The 17,528-nt window shown below is 40.8% G+C and overlaps 1 protein-coding gene across 1 annotated transcript in view; it reads left to right on the top strand.

Moving 5' to 3' along the window:
* Positions 1 to 17,528, top strand: part of itga9 (integrin, alpha 9) — a 389,128-nt gene that overhangs the window by 260,132 nt on the left and 111,468 nt on the right. Inside the window, exon 18 of the mRNA XM_048530144.2 lies at positions 4,088 to 4,235. Coding sequence (XP_048386101.1) covers positions 4,088 to 4,235 — 148 coding nt within the window. The remainder of the gene's footprint in view (positions 1 to 4,087; positions 4,236 to 17,528) is intronic.

Genomic DNA, 17,528 nt, shown 5'->3' with positions numbered 1-17,528 from the left:
GTGTGTGTGTGTGGGTGTGTATGAGTATGTGTGTATATGAGTGTGTGTGTGTGTGTGTGTGTGTGTGTGTGTGTGTGTGTGTGTGTAGTCCACTGTATGTGTCGGGGAAAGGACAAAGTCTTTATTAGACCAGCCTGTGGCTGGGAGGACCTCTTGGACAAGCTGGGACACTGGCCCATGATCTGCTGCTGGGTGGATGCCTCAAAGTTCCTGAATTGGCTTCTGCTGCCTGAACGAATCTGGAAGACATTTGAAAAAACTCCATCAGCCTCTTTGACCTGAAGTGGCCCCCTGGTGAGCTGGATTGGCTATCCACTGCATACGGACGGCTAGTCCTCTCGTCACCCCTGCCACCCACCACCCTAAAAAGGGGCTGGGGTGGCATGGGACACTAATGCTCACCTACATCCACCTGTGATTCTAACCCTGGAGGAGCGTAAAAACCAAGCTTCTGAATGGAGTGATTTACAGTGACTTATATATAACCTCTGTTTTAGAGCTGAGGAATGAAAAAAAACAGACCAAGCATAAGAATAGTTGAGACTGCAGAATGCTTCAACTCCACTTTGGTGCAGATCAGTGATGGGTTAATCACACTTACTTGTATGGGCAGGACTGAAAGTCTCCGTTTGGAAATTTAAAGTCACTGGAATCTCTCTATTGGGAGAGATTATGTTCAAGCTTGGAGTAAGAATTCTACTGTTTTTAAGTGGAGTCATATTAGCTCCGTTACTGCCCTAAGTATTAGGCCTGATACATTAGCCACTTTTTATTTCTGTTATACACAGTCACACAGTGTAAAATATAATAACTATGATTAGTTCAGCTTTTAACTCTGACCGAAACAAAGTGTAAACAATTTAAGTAATATGATACCAGGTTGGATTATCTTGGAGTCAAGCTGATTCCAGAGGCCAATAAAATGGCGGAGAGGTCCTAGTCCTGGCAGAAATTGTTCTAACTGGCAGTGGAAAGGGGTGGGCTATGAAGTGCATGGGTGTGAGACACTGATTTGCTGAGAACTTGAAATTTGTGCTGGGTTTAAGAGGACCCAGTTTTCTCTTCTGCAGCAGTCTGAACCCGCACTGTGGGCTCCACACGTTCATAATGGGGGCTTCAGATTTTTCAGAGGGGCTCATAACAGCTGTAACTTCCTTATACAGAGCTCTGCAAGCTAACATTTTAAATGCTCAAGTGGTAAGTCAGTTATAACGACTCATGGCCCACCAGAAGGGAGGAGACCTGAGTGGGAACAGGGAAGGGGTGGTAGAGGGATTGTGAAAGTGGAAAGGCATTTCTGTGTGGCTATTCTGGATTCTTCCTTGCTTCAGGAAGCCAAGTAGAAGACTCCAAGACTTGCTGTTGTAGAGGAATGAATGTAACAAAATGGGCCCAGCACCTTCCCACATGCAAAAATAAACCTTGATTAGGTTAAGACTATTCACACTCTTTAATACCTACAAGCAACAATTTGTACCATTTTCACTAGATGTGGTGTTTATTTTCTGTTTAGACAACCTTGAAGCCTGTGACCTGTAGGTTTGTACAAATTAGACTTTATGACTGTTGTCCACATAATGTTTGCACATCATTAACATATATAGCATCAATTCTCCAAGTGAGCACTCCTTGTATGGAGACTCCCTTAACGGCAGATCAGATCAGAGAAATCACCAGTGCACCAGATTTAACACTTCTAATTTGGACCCACCAGATTCCCCCTTATACCATCTACGTGTGTGTGTGTGTGTGTGTGTGTGTGTGTGTGTGTGTGTGTGTGTGTGTGTGTGTGTGTGTGTGTGTGTGTGTGCACGTGTGTGCACGAGCATATGCTTGTCTGTCTTTGTGTGTGTGTAAGAGAGAGGGCCACGTGGCAGTCACTGGAAGATAGGAGCTGTAGCTGTGATTGTACAGTGAGGTTCTGCACTAGCAATGAGCCCTAACTAAGTGCACTAGATCAGTGATTCTCAAATGTTTTTGATTGAAGGATCCTCCCTCAAATAAATTATCAACCACACAGCTCCATGCAACTGTAATGCGAGGTAATGATGCTAAAAATATGCAAGGAAAGGGTATTGTCATGATTCCTTCTTTTTACTGACTGATTTGTGAAAAGTGTCTGCTTCTCACTGCGTAGTGGCAGGAGCAAAAGGAGCAGAAAACATGGAGAAAACATGAGAGGAGCAGTATGGAGTGGAAGCAGTGGGGAAGTACACCACAGGAACAGGAACACAGAGACGGTAGGAGCATGGTTGGGTATGAGTTAGTTGGGAAGCAGGAGGAAACTGAGTGGAGAGTATCAGGAGTTGCTGGTCAACAGGAGCATTGAGGACATGGGAAAAGAAGCAGGTCATGCCATTAACCACTGCTTAGATGCTTCCACTGACCATGCTGCCTTAGCTGATGAAGGATGTTGCTCCACTGGGGATCATGAAATATTGTTTACAGTGTAAGGTGTGTTTCTCTGACATTTATACTGAGCATTAAAACTTTGGCCTGAATTTTTATTCGCACAGAGAGAACTATCATCTGTTACAGATTTACGTTACCCATTTAAGACATAGATGTGGAGGAATTTCTTCTTTCAAAGGGCCATGTGTCTGTTAAATGTTTTGCCACAAAGAGCTGTTGAGATTGGATTGTTATGTATATTCAAGACTGAGACAGACAGACTTTTAATCAACAAGGCAATCAAATGGTACAGTGATAAAGCACAAGAGTAGAGTTGAGGATTATCAGATCAGATGCGATCTCAGCGAATGGTGGACCAGTCTTTATAGGCTGAACAGACTACTTCTGCTCCTTTATCTTGCAGTCTTTGGCTGTAAAAACTTGAAACACGAGTAGGCAATTCAGTTCCTTAAACCTGCTTCACCATTCAATATGATTATGGATGACCTCATCTCGGCCTCAACTCCTTTCCTGTTCTAGGTACAGCTTTGGGAGAGGTTAGGTATCATGTAGGGGAGGCCATAAGCTTCTGAGATTGTTACAAGTAGGTAAGACTGTGTGAATAAAGTGTATGTTGCCAAAAATTGTCAAAGATATTAGACTGTAAACATCCGTTTGAACAGTAAAAGCTGTCAAATGATTTAACTCCACAGGGCTTTAAACTTAAAAAAAAGTGAATGAAAAATAGCAGTGCTTTCTAATTCATTTTGTTGGCGTAAGCCAGTCGATTATCATAATGGGATTTATAGTGCATAATGAATTTTACAACCTCGCATTTTTACAGCGGGATGCCTGTTTAGTACAAACTGATTGACAAATCCAGGTGTGGAATATAAATGTTTGCTTTTGTAGCTGATTAGATTAAGCACCTTCAATGTATTGAATGTTTTTGTATAAATGTAAATGTTTCAAATTGCAATGCTACCAATGAACTCGAATTTGTTTTTGGTCACCACAGTTTCTATTGTGGATACTAGATGAGTTGGCACGAGAGGGTTAAAGGGCATGGGTTGCTTTTATATTAGCATTGGTGCTATAAAGGGTAACGGGGTTAAGTAGGGAAGGGCCATGAAAGGAATGGTGGGCCATGAGCAATGATTGTGAAAATAGGATGGCCATAAGGTGAGGGCTTGTAAAGGGTGGAATGGAGGGCTGTTCTTTCAAATGTATATAAAACTCTACATCTTAATCTTGAGGAAAATGCTGCTTCTAAAGTATTTCACATTTGCTGGCTGTAACACACCGTCCTCCCTATTCGGTTGTCTGAAGACCATCTGTGTTTTCTCATTTCTTGCACCCTCTCTGTTTTTGCTTAGCTGTGCTCTAGATTGGAGAGTGAACCAGCGATTTCACAGTGTTTCCTGGCCTTATCTTTTCCTGTATAGTATCCTTTAAAGATGACAATTAAAATCTAAATCTAATTCATAAACGAATTATGTTACCATTTGATGGATAATTGTCTTAATCAGCAGCATCATAATACTACATTACGGCAAAGGCTCAGATGTTGCTAATAGCATAGTTTTGTGCATTTACCTTTTGCTGCCTTAAGTTAAATTTTCTATCCAAACTGTAGCAGCACTCTCTGTTGATCCTCATTAGTTCAGAATGCTAATCTATTTCTTTTTCATTTCAGTATTGATGAGCACAAACCTTACTTAGCGTTAGGAGGAGTGAAGAATATCTCTGTGAATGTAACAGTTCGAAATGCAGGAGATGATGCATATGACTCCAATGTTTATTTTAACTTCACTGAAGAGGTCTTCTTCATCAAAATGTGGCAGGTTGGTAAACAATCTTGAATTCATAAGGCTCAAAATCTTTGATCTGCCTTTTTGGAACTGAAGCCCACCCTAGGGCCATTAAAACCCATGTTGTTATACCAGGCTTTTGAAGCTTAGCTATTCATGGAAGGGTGTTATGGGAATTCCTGTGGCTTCAGGTTTATTTTGGTTGTAACTTACAGCATAATGTCTGTCAGAGACAGGATCAATGACAGCAGTTTGGTGATTCATTTCCTTTAGTGTCCCCCTCCATTTTAACAAATCAGAAGGGAAATTGCAGTGATGACAATAAATGAGTTCAAGCCTTATATAGAGAGGAAGCTTGTATGGCTGAATGGGATACAAGATTATGAAAAATTATTCCATTAAAAAACAGTGATTCCACTGGTTTTTATCTGTGCTTCTGTAGTGAAGCTTTGTCAAATATTTTATCAAATCTGTTGATGCTGATGTCATGACCCCATGCTCTTTTTGCAAGTTTCAATTTTCAGTCTCAGTCCTTGCTTTGTAGCAAGTCAATTTCAGAAACATTTCCTGTGGTTCTATAGTTATAGCCTTGGTTAAATGACTTGTTCACATCAATTATTATGAATGTCTGTTATTTAAAATAAAAGCAAATTATATCCCTTCAAACAAAAAGGCCCCTGAACTACTTTTTGTAAATTAGGACCTACACGATAGCAATCATCCAAGTTGTGCATCATTAGCATTTCGAAAGACATGTACCCAAAATATTACAACTGTTGTATCAGCGAACTAGTTATTAGATTTATTTTTGGAAATTGTGAAAACTGTGGTGTCTTTAGCTTTTCATTCCTGTAAGGAGATATCTGAAAGGTGACTTTCCAGCGACATAACAGATTCTAAATAGTATTGAAAAGATAAATCTAAAATACTACTTTGCAATAAATTACAAGTATAGAACATGAGTAGCAGTGAATAAGAAGTAAATGCATCACAAATATTTGAATGCATTCATTTGCAGAAATGGGACTCTCAAATAGTTTACTGAAGGTGGTAAGTTTGAAATAATTTAAGAACCAGTTGGATGCTACATTAATTTGTCATTAGGACCATCCTTAATCAATAAATGACCTTGTTTGCCTCTACTTAGACTGAATAGATGGTTGCTCAGGAATTCTGGTAAATCTACACAAAGCTCCCTCAAGGATAATATATTTTTCCAAAAGTGTGGTGCCTGGAACTGCTCACAGTACCTGAGTATGATCTAACTTAGGCTTTGTATAGCATGCCTTTGATAGCCAAGTATTCTAATCCTCTAGTTATAAACACCAACATTTCTTTAGCCTTTTGGATGATTTCCTTTTCCTGTTTATGACATTTTGATGACCTAGGTACCTGGACCACCAAGTCTCTTTGGATCTCTGCTATTTGAGGCCATTCACCATTTAGAAATTACACTGTTTAGCCATTTTTAGACAAAGTGGATGAACCTAGCTTTTGCCTGTATTAAAACTCACTCCCCACAGTTTTGCCAATTCACTTAATCTGTCAATATCACTTTCTAATATAATGCTTCCATTTATACTACCACCCATCTTAGTTTGATCAGTAAGTTTGGATATATGACTGTCCAATCATCTAAAACATTAACAGAAAAAAATGATTGAATAAGTCCTTGAACACAGTTCCTTATGGGACATTTCAAATCATTTTGCCATTTAGACTAACTATCCACTACACTTACATTTTCTTTTGCTGCACAGCCTATGTTCTAATCAGATTAATAATTTCCCTTGAGTTTCATGCAATTCGACTTTAGCAACATGTTTTTATGGGAGATTTTAAATCAAGTGCCTTTCTGGAAGCCCAAATAAATAGGCATTTCCCTGTCCATCACTACTACCTCTTCAAAATATTCGTACAAGTTTATTAAGCATGACTTAGCCTTTACAAATCCAAACTGATTCCCTATGATGAGCTGAAAATTTTCAGGATGTTTAGTTACACCATCATGATTTGGAAACCATTAATTTTCTGAAACATGTTCTCTTTTATTCCTCTCTCACCTTTCTTTGTTACATGTGCAATTTTCTAAATGGCTAGAAACATGTATCTGTATTCTGGAAATCTCGCTTGAAGTATATAAACGCTGCTTTGTAACACATCCCAGAATAAGACCTATAGAGGCTAGGACTTTTTTTAAACTGGAGCATTTGGGGTTTATAAAATCATAAGAAGCAGAGATAAGGTGAATAGGAAAGGTCTTTTCCCCAGGGTAGGGAAACCCAAAACTAGGGGGCATATTTTTAAGCTGAGAGGAAATAGATTTAAAAAGGACCTTTGTGGCAATTTTTTCGCACAAAGGGTGGTTCGTATGTTGTGTATACTTCCAGGGGAGGTGGTAAATGCAGGTACAGTTACATTTAAATATATTTGGACATGTACATGAATAGGAAAGGTTCTGAAGGATATGGGCCAAATGGAGGCAAGTGGGGCCAATTTGGTTTGGAAACTTGGTTGGCATGGACAGTTTGGAGTGAAGGGTCTGTTTCTGTGCTGTATGACTCTGTGGCACAATTATCACGGATCATTCCTGATCTAGTCTATCCCTGGTTCCCAGCTGAGCAGCTAGTAAGAAAGCATCAGGTTTTTCAATATGTCATGCTTTAGTTCTGAGCACCATCTCTTTAAGAGCTGTTGATCCACTGTGTATCCTGTCCTACAGATGGAGAATGCTATGTGTACATACGCTAACCTGTGTAAAGAGTAAATGAGAAGTAATAGAGCCCTCAAGTTCTGACAAAACACCGTTGATTTTAATCATTATTAAAGGACTTAGTTTGATTGATGTCCTGATCAGATAGTGGGACATCTGCCTACTGGTCATTGAGAGTGGGACCTAGCATCTTATCCTAAATGTCTGATTAATGTACAGGGCATTTGTTTAGAAATTATCTGATTGCCCAAAAGAGGAGACTGCTGAGGTTACAGTACCACTGCTCATTTCTTGCCGTCTGTTGGTACTGCAAAATAAAATCAGATAAAGAACAAAGAACAAAGAAGATTACAGCACAGGAACAGGTCCTTAGGCCTCCAAGCCTGCACCGACATGCTGCCCATCACAGCTAAAACCCCTTACCCTTCTGGGGACAATATCCCTCTATTCCCATTCTATTTATGTATTTGTCAAGACGACCAAGTCACTATAGTATCTGCTTCCAATACCTCCCCCAGCAGCGAATTCCAGGCACCCACCACCCCCTGTATAAAATACTTGCCTCGTACATCACCCTTAAACCTTGCCCCTCGCACGTTAAACCCATGGCCCCTGGTAACTGACCTTCCACCCTGGGAAAAAGCTTCTGACTGTCCACTCTGTCCATGCCCTTCATAACCTTGTAGATCTCTATTAGGTTGCCCCCTCATCTTCCGTCATTCCAGTGAGAACGACCCAAGTTTCTCCAACCTCTCCTCATTGCTAATGCCCTGCATACCAGGCAACATCCTGGTAAATCTTTTCAGTACCCTCTCCAAAGCGAGCACATCCTTTTGGTAGAGTGGTGACCAGAATTGAACACAATGTTCCAAATTTGGCCTAACCATGGTTCTATAAACCTGCAACATTGCCTGCCAATTTTTAAACTCATTGCCCCGGCCAATGAAAGCAAGCATGCTGCATGCATCGTTGACTATCTTTTCTACCTGTGTTGCCATTTTCAGTGATCTGTGTACCTGTACACCCAGATCCCTCTGCCTATCTGCCTATATAAAATGAGTAGGACTGGGTTCAGAGCCATAGTTTCAGGTTCAGCAGAGACAGAGTAACCAAGATTAACCAGGAACAATGTGTTGTTGGGAAGGAGCTCCAGAATTTTACTCCAGTGATGGTGGAGATATCGTTTCAAGTCAGGATGGCTTGGAGGTGAATCTGGAAGTGGTGACATTCCCATGCATCTGCTGCACTGTTTTTTTTTTGGTAGATGGAACAGGTCGTAAGTTTGGTGTGTACTACTGAAGAAGCCTTGCGAGTTATTGAAATTCATCTTGTATGTAGTACACGTTGCTGCCACTGAAAGGAGTAAATACTTAACCTGGAGGGTGAGGCATTTTGAGTCCAATAACTCTTCTTCATTCTGAGAAATCTTTGAACTTGAAATGTTAGAATAGAGCTGAATACTGTTGAGCAGCTTGAGTGTTACTGGAGCTTTACTCACCCAGGCAAGTGTGTAATGCACCGTCACAGCTCTGAGCTGTGCCTCATAGATGGTGGACAGGTTCTTCGAAGCCAGGAAGCACATTACTCGGCAGGTTGTCTAGCTTCTGATCTGTTCTTGTAACTACAGTATTTGTGTGTCTGGCCCAGTTCAGTCTCTGATTAATGGTGACCACCAGAATGTTGGTAGTTGAGAGATTCAGTGATGGCAATGAACATCAAGGAACTGCTACATATTGAAATGTGTCGGTTTTAAATTACTCTCATTGGAAACTTAAAGTAACAATGACTGGCACAATGAACCTGATGTTCAGGTTAATGTCCGCACAATCTTGACCAGTACTTAGCATTCGGCATTTTTTTTACAATCGGGTTTCCGAGTCTGGCCTGACCTAATGTACCCATTGGAAGAAACCCGTGGGAGAGATCCTCCTATCTCAGGAGTTAAAGGTCCTGAAAGCACTTTGACAGCAAATGAAGAATGTTAAATGAAGAGTGGGGTTGTTGGGGGGTGTGGGGGGGGGGCGCGGGGGTACAAAAACAGAAATTGCTGCAGCAGAAACTCAGCGAGTCTGGCAGCGGAAAAAGCAGATTTAACATTTCAAGCTCAGTCACCCTTCTTCATAATGGATTGTAGCTAGTTAAAAGTTGGGACATATGCTGAAAATGGGGTGTGGGAGGTGAGGAAGGAGTAAATGATTGGTGGACATAGAACCCATAGAGGGAGAACAACAGTCGGGCACACAAAGGAATACGTAATGGTCACTTGGGAGAATCGATGGCTGCGAATGGGGGCCATGATTGACAGTGATTTGGTGCTAGCAGCCCATGTCATAACAGGATCTTGGGTGTTGGGGTGAATAAAGGAATTGGACGAAGATGCTAAGATCCTAAACTTATTAAACTCGATATTGAGTCCATCTGTCGCCAGGGTTGGTGTATCCAATTCCATCCCACACGCCCATCCTTCCCAGAATGACGATCCCATCACCAGTACACTTTTTACCAAAGTGGGTGTAGTAACCTGGTTAATTTCACAACTCTTTGCAGGCTCCTCAGGAGATGGAGTCCAGATCTTAGACACACTTGACACCTATACTGCAGGGACCAGGCCTGTGTCATAAAGCTAGCCAAATAGCCAGGATTTATAGAGATTGGGTGCCAGGAAAGTTGTTTTGAACAGTTGTCTTTAGACTGTAATCTGAGTGATCGTGTCACATTTTCAGTCAGGCTCTGGTAAATGTACATAATCTGTGTACATGGGGGATCAGACATTGCCGTTTAAATGTAAAAATGCTTTTCATTTGGCTTATCAAAGAAACATCAAGGTTGACTTGTTAATCATCTGACACTTTTGTGGTATTTCACCATATCTGCAGCTTTGGAGGAACCTTGTGAGAAATGGTAAGAACAGCCATTTGTGGTGGCTGCAAATTGAGAAAACCAAGTGAAATTCTCTGTCCTTGTAGTGCACACAATAAAGCTGACACTGTCAGACTAAAGGCTGAAATGTGAAAATTCTGGCTGTGACATTGCAACATGCATTTTTTAAAGTCTGTGATTAACTCTCTTTTACTCTATATTGCTATTGGTTTCAATTTCAAACAGTAACCATTTAAAAAAAAACACAAACAAATGGAGCAAAAGAACTTTTATACCATTTTTCCATTGTTTCGCTGATCCTCCCTGAAGTTATAGCAGGAGACCAGAACAACCCAAAATAATTCCAGGCTCCTGTCCTACATGTTAAACATAGGAGTGCAGATGAAAGTAAGGGACAAAAGAACTTGTAATGATATAGCGTTTTTGCAATCTCACAACATCTAAAAGCAATTAAGTATTTTTATGTCAATGTACTTTTTTGTACATAGAAATCATTAAAGCCAATTTGTGTACATGAAGGTTTCCCCAAACATTAGTGAGATAAGTGACTGATGCAGCAAACATTGTTAAAACACAATGTCATCCAGTAACTGGATGAACTGTGCTGCTATTGTTTGTTATTAAATGACCACGTGCAATCCGTCACATCTAGCGTTAAGAGTCTCAATTTAATGTCTCATCCGAAAGACTGTACCTCAGACATAATCGCCCTCCTTCAGTACTGCACTAAATCCGCTCAGATTATGCAATGAAATCCCCAATGTAGTGTTAGACCAGACAATCTTCGGACCCAAAGACATTGGTGCCATTACTAAACCAAATCCATGCTTCAAAAGAAATATATAAGAATTGGAAGCTGCCTCCTGGAAAGCGTTAGAGCCAAGTTTTGGTGCTGTCACTGTAAGTCTTTCTTGTCAGTGATGCTTGTTGGGAAATTAGTGCTGGTGCATGAGTGGCAGCGAGGGAAAATATATGTCATAGTAGAGTGTGAAGACGGCTTAGAAAAGAACTTCTTTTAATTTGAGGTCCCGATCTGACATTAAAGATCAGAACAGACAAAGTGGAGTATAAATCTGTTCATTGTGATTTCGAAATTACTTGCGGTTCAGCCGTAACTGTGGCATTTCAGCTGTGCAGACAGTGAGGGGGTATGAGGTAATAATGATTGCATTGGAGTAGACTGTGGAAACGGTGCTTCAGTGCCCTGCAGATTGTACCAGTTCATGCTGCTTTGGGAATAATGTGGAAGCAATGGGCACAGCTTTGTCCTCTCAAATTAATGGAAAACACCCACTTGGAAGGAGTTCCACAAACAGTAATCCGAATGTTAGAGAAACATTCAGAAAAAGCCAAGAAGAAATTTATTTTAATGTTACTTTATATTTGGTAATGCCAGTATAATAAAACATACTAAATTCTTTGTGGATGTGTAACTCATTTTGCAATGTAGTTACTTTCTAGCACAATGATGTTTCTTTCCTAAACACCCAAATGTTTTGTTTAAAGTACAGAAAGAGGCCAGGGTTGGAGTATGAACATTTCCTGTGCAGGGACAGCCATTAATGCAAGCTTTTAAACGGGGAGAAGAAACACACACACGGCCATTATATGTGAATGCTTTGAGTTTAATGTTTACACATCATTCACTGAAAAAAAATTTCAAAACATTTTTAAACTTCTCGATGTAGGTGCTGTTAACATATGAAAACAGAGGAGACCATGCAGTATTTACGACTGAGATCATGGAATAAGCAAGAAAATGGACAAGAAGTGCCAAATGCTGATATCATGTCTTAAAAGCTCAATTTGAACGAGATTATTGCAAATATAGTAAAGAAGGGAAAACATTTTAGGAGTGTTACTCTTTTAGTTTTTATGGGATCCTTATTGCCATCGTATTCAACAAAACGAGTCACCATTTGAGTTTTGTGAAGCCTCTTATACTTACTGTGACATATTTTTGATACGTGAGTATTATTTTGAACATTCTGTGATCAAGCAGCCTTAGCTACTGCCGTTATCATGCTCACTGAATACTATTCTCTCTGAGTTAATATCATGGGTCTCAAATATCTGAAATCCAACTTTTGTGCTGTTAGGAGACTTTACAGCCTCTTAAAAATGGCAGATGGGACCTGGATGTGGAAATCTGGTCCTCATTTGACAGATCCCACGAGGTGGAAGTGGATGTTCAATATGGGTAGGAAAAGTGGATCTTTAAACCTGGACTGAGTTTTAACAAACTCTTTTTGAGACTTGCAAGCTTTGTGCCTTAGGTCAAAGAGTGGGAATCATTAATTGATGGATCAAATGCACACTCTGTGGAAAGCTGAATAAGCCCTGTGCAAATGTCAAGATCTGAAGTTTTTAAAAAAAATCTCCCACTCTTATAAAGATGCAGAAAAATGATCGAAGCTGTTAGTGAGAATTTTAAAAGTTGCCCTCCTGTTGACTGCTGTGATTGACAGATTATCTGATGCCTGTTAGAAAAACAGCATTGCAATCTGGTCTTGCAAATTCAATAAGAGATCTTTCCTGACTTTTCCTCAGAAGCTGTTGTAATGCCATTATGTATGCTTGGCTAAATTTCAAAAGCTACTGTAATCTCAGCAGGGGCTTCTGAGTTCACAATTTGATTGATAATTTAAAGATGCTGTTAAATTATCAGCTGTCTTTACTTCATTTCATCTCCAGGTGGCTCTCAAAGTCTAACCATGGTGGATACTAGGTCAGTGGCTATGAAAGTGGCATGTAGGTTAATGGGGGAGGAGGTGGATCGGGATGTGTGAGATGTGGGCTCAAGTGTCCGATCATGTTTAAAACAGTTGGAGTTTGGTCCTAGAGAACAAAGGTGAACCTTCTAACCAGCCCGCCTCAGCACGCACACAATCTAGTTTTCCTAAAATCTGCTTCCCGGGTCAGTGAGCCTGACCCAAACATGTCGCACCTTCTCAAATTGAAACTTAGGTTTAATGGAAGCCCTTGTTCTGAGGTGGGTGTCCAAATACAGTAAACTGTCCAAAGTGAGGTATCCACCTGAGTAATGAGAATCCAGATACTGAGTTCGTGGACATTCCATTGGACTGCTGCATTAGGGACAAGAAGGCAGGTAGAGAAAGAGGAATTATTGCCCCAGATACCTTACTTAAAAAAAAGAGTTAAGAAATGAGATATGAAGATCTACAGCTAAGAAATGTTCCAGATTCAATTTCTAGTATATGCATGAGTAAATACCTCTCGGCTGTTTTTTAATCTTGGAAGTGGGAAGGGATTGGCTTTGGTTTTAGATGCTTTGAGATAGAATAAGGGGGGGAAAAATCTTTTTTCTACTTTGCATTCTAAGTGAAAAAAACACTCCCTGCTGCAAATTAACAATGACACTTGGCTATTTGCAATCTTGAAGGGATTGGGATTGGGATGACTGGCCATGTTATTTTAAACTTACCATTTTTATTTACCATGAAACTGCTACAATATGTGCTTCACCAGTTTGCACTTCTAAGTCATACATCATCAGACCCTCGTTTGCAATTAAACAGGCAGCTGCCCTGGTAGCCTAGCTGAAGGACCCTTTCAGGGTGATCCCTGTCACATTTGACATGGAAATAGGGGAATTGGCTTTCCCTGTATTTTTGTACAGCTGGTGCATATTTGTGCCTGGCATAAATAAAAAAACTGTTCTCGCTTTGGGTGTGGTATGGTGCCAGCCTGACAAATATCCCAAATTCCCTTCTCCTTTCCCCAGATATTGAAGTCATGGGCATGGTATCTAAGTGGTTATAATAGTAGTCGGTGGTATAGAGATTAGGTGACCAATATCCGCATTAGCAACAGAGGAAATGTTCAGCTGCTGTGTCACTGTACAAAAAAAATACAACCAACACATCAGTTAATGGTGTATACCGCTGTTACCTACACTGATCCAAACATAGCTCCAGTTCCATTACGTATCTGATCTTTGATACTATTTTGAATATTCAAGAAAGGCATCCCAAGAACACTAAAGGAAATGTCTTCCTGTTTGAATTTCACTCACATAGCGCGATAGTGGCTCAGTGGTTAACATTGCTGCCTTATAGCACAAAAGACATGGGCTCCATTCCAGCCTTAGGCGACTGTCTGTGTGCAGTTTGCACATTCTCTCCATGTTTGCATGGGTTTCTGTTGGATTTTCTGGTTTCCTCCTGAAATCCGAAGATATGCAGGCTAGGTGGATTAGCCAGGGTAAATCTGGGGTTATAGGGTGACGGTGGGGTGGTGGGTCTAGGAAGGATAGCCTACAGGGATTCAGTGCAGACTTGATTGGCTGAATGGCCTCTATCTGCGCTGCAGGGATTCTGTGATTATGAAACTCTTATAAATACATCTTCCCAAAATAATTATGGATGGGCCATTTGGAGTTGATCAATAAAACCAGTGAGCCTTACCTCAGTTGTTGGTAGAGTGTTGGAAAAGGTTATTAGGGATAGGATTTATAATCATCTAGAAAAGAATAAATTGATTAGGGATAGTCAGCACGGTTTTGTGAAGGGAAGGTCATGCCTCACAAACCTTATTGAGTTCTTTGAGAAGGTGATCAAACAGTTAGATGAGAGTAAACCGGTTGATGTGGTGTATATGGATTTCAGCAAGGCGTTCGATAAGGTCCCCCACAGTAGGCTATTGTACAAAATGCAGATGAATGGAATTGGGGGAGATATAGCAGTTTGGATCGGAAATTGGCTTGCTGAAAGAAGACAGAGGGTGGTAGTTGATGGGAAATGTTCATCCTGGAGACCAGTTACTAGTGATGTACCGCAAGGGTCGGTGTTGGGTCCACTGCTGTTTGTAATTTTTATAAATGACCTGGATGAGGGCGTAGAAGGATGGGTTAGTAAATTTGCAGATGACACTAAGGTCGGTGGAGTTCTGGATAGTGACGAAGGATGCTGTAGGTTGCAGAGAGACATAGATAAGCTGCAGAGCTGGGCTGAAAGGTGGCAAATGGAGTTTAATGCAGACAAGTGTGAGGTGATGCACTTTGGTAGGAGTAACCGGAAGGCAAAGTACAGGGCTAATGGTAAGATTCTTAGTAGTGTAGATGAGCAGAGAGATCTCGGTGTCCATGTACATAGATCCTTGAAAGTTGCCACCCAGGTTGGCAGAGCTGTTAAGAAGGCATACAGTGTTTTAGCTTTTATTAATAGAGGGATCGAGTTCCGGAACCAAGAGTTTATGGTGAAGCTGTACAAAAGTCTGGTGCGGCCGCAGTTGGAGTATTGTGTACAGTTCTGGTCACCGCATTATAAGAAGGACGTGGGAGCTTTGGAAAGGGTGCAGAGGAGATTTACTAGGATGTTGCCTGGTATGGAGGGAAGGCCTTACGAGGAAAGGCTGAGGGACTTGAGGCTGTTTTCATTAGAGAGAAGAAGGTTGAGAGGTGACTTATTTGAAACATATAAAATAATCAGAGGGCTAGGTAGGGTGGATAGGGAGAGCCTTTTTCCTAGGATGGTGACGGCGAGCACGAGGGGGCATAGCTTTAAATTGAGGGGTGAAAGATATAGGACAGATGTCAGATGTAGTTTCTTTACTCCGAGAATAGTAAGGGAATGGAACGCTTTGCCTGCAACGGTAGTAGATTCGCTAACTTTAGGTACATTCAAGTCGTCATTGGATAAGCATATGGACGTACATGGAATAGTGTAGGTTAGATGGGCTTGAGATTGGTATGACAGGTCGGCACAAGATCGAGGGCTGAAGGGCCTGTACTGTGCTGTAATGTTCTATGTTCTATGTTCTATATTAAGACTGCAGGGACAGAAAGCAGGCGATTGTGAATTGGCCTCCATGAACGACGTTGCCTGGTTTTCCATTTGCTTGACACAAATGGATGAAAGAAATTGGGGGGGGGTTGAAAAGAAAAGAGCTGATCCACAACCACCCATTTTCCACAGGAGCTGGAAGTTAAACTCAGCCATCAAATTGCCCGGCTATTCTTCGGTCTTATTGCAATGTGCACTGTCTTATGAGACAAGTTACAGCAGAAATCTGCTGGTTTTCTGCTTTATCAAGCCAAGAGTTACCCTAACCAACTACAGCAAAACTGCCTTTCTTTTTGTGAATAAACAACAGTGCAGAGTACTGTATGAGTACTGCAGAGAAAAAATATTTTGCTTTGAGAATAGAAGCTTGCACATTCTAAGGATCAACCCCACTTTACTATTCCCTTGCAGATGGATGCAGCAGTTAGCAGCTGGTCGTCAGTCTTTTTATGACCTGTTTCCATTCAGACAAATTGAATCCATTCTCAGCCATATACGAGGTACAGAGAATGTTTAATTGAGTTTGCAGGTAGTGTTATCACTACATATTAACACTGTAAACTATTACGGAAAATAAAGTAGATTAAACCAAATAAAATAAATTGCATTTAGTCTATACCTTCCCCCTCATAGGATGTTACAAAGGACCTCACAGCCACTGAATTTCTTTTTGAAAAGTTGTCACTGTTATGTTGGCAAGTGTAGAAAGTAATTTGGACATGATAAAGTTTCACAATTAGCTGAGATGAACAACCAGTTAAGCTGTTTCTCTTAGCAGGAGCAAATTGCTGCAGATGCTGGAATCTGTACTGAAAACAAAAATGCTGGAGATCACAGCGGGTCTGGTAGCATCACTGGGGAGTCAGAACGGGTTAGCGTTTTGGGTCTAGATGACTCTTCATCAGAGCTGGTGTGAAGTGTGGAGGCAGCAGCATTTATACGATACTGGAATGTGAGAATGGCAGAACAATGGTGTGTCCAATTGCTAAACCTGAAAGAATAGATGGTCCCACTAGAGTTGGCAGAGGGGAGAAAGTCCATGGTGACAGAGAATGCAACAAGTAAAGCTAAAAGAAAGGGCAGAAACAGGACTGAGTTCACAACCTGAATGTTTTGAATTCAATATTAAGTCCAAGCTGTTTCTTCTGTTGTGGGGCAGTGGTGAGGCGACTGTAGGCATTATGGTGGGGTGACTGATATAACCTTTCATTGTATTTTTCATGTAAAATTACATATGACAGTAAATTTCTATTGTATTCAAAATTTCTATTCTATTATGAGTTGAGGCATAAGTGTTGTTGAAGAGGCCAGGAAAACTTTTCTGTTCTTCTTCCTTGAGCGGTGTTTTGGGATCTGTTGCATCCAGTTGAGCAGGGAAATAAGAGCCCAGCTAAACATCTTGTCCCAAAGATACTGCCTCTGCTAGTGCAATACACTTGTTGTTTTTTGCTGAATTGCCATTCGAGGTGATCTGCTCAAGATCAGGAGTGTGTTGTGAATCTCATAATTCTGAGTTAGGGAGTAGAAATTCATTACGTCACCAAATCTTCTTTCTGTTTGAGGAATTATAGTCATTGACCTGCAATCTGTTTCACTCTCCAAACACTGCCTCAGTGATGGAATATTTCCAGCATCTTCTGTTATTTTGACAAGTCACAGTCTAGTTTATCTCACTGCTAGCCCTACTCAATTGTTTGGCTTTTGTTTCCAGTTTAATATCTTGGCTGCTATTGGTAACTTTTCTACTAGCCCCAGTACCAAATCCATTTGTACTAGAAATTATCATCAGGGCTGAACCAAACAGTGCTATCTGATTAGGTGCATGACAGATAAAATTTCTTCAGTGATTATAGTTTTATGGTAGCGTCTATACAAACAAAAAAAATCACTGATGACACCATAGGATTAAGCATATTTCCTGCACTCCGA

The sequence above is a fragment of the Stegostoma tigrinum genome, chromosome 5, assembly GCF_030684315.1.
Source record: "Stegostoma tigrinum isolate sSteTig4 chromosome 5, sSteTig4.hap1, whole genome shotgun sequence".
Classification (NCBI taxonomy): domain Eukaryota; kingdom Metazoa; phylum Chordata; class Chondrichthyes; order Orectolobiformes; family Stegostomatidae; genus Stegostoma; species Stegostoma tigrinum.
This window is presented reverse-complemented; position numbering and strand designations above follow the sequence as displayed.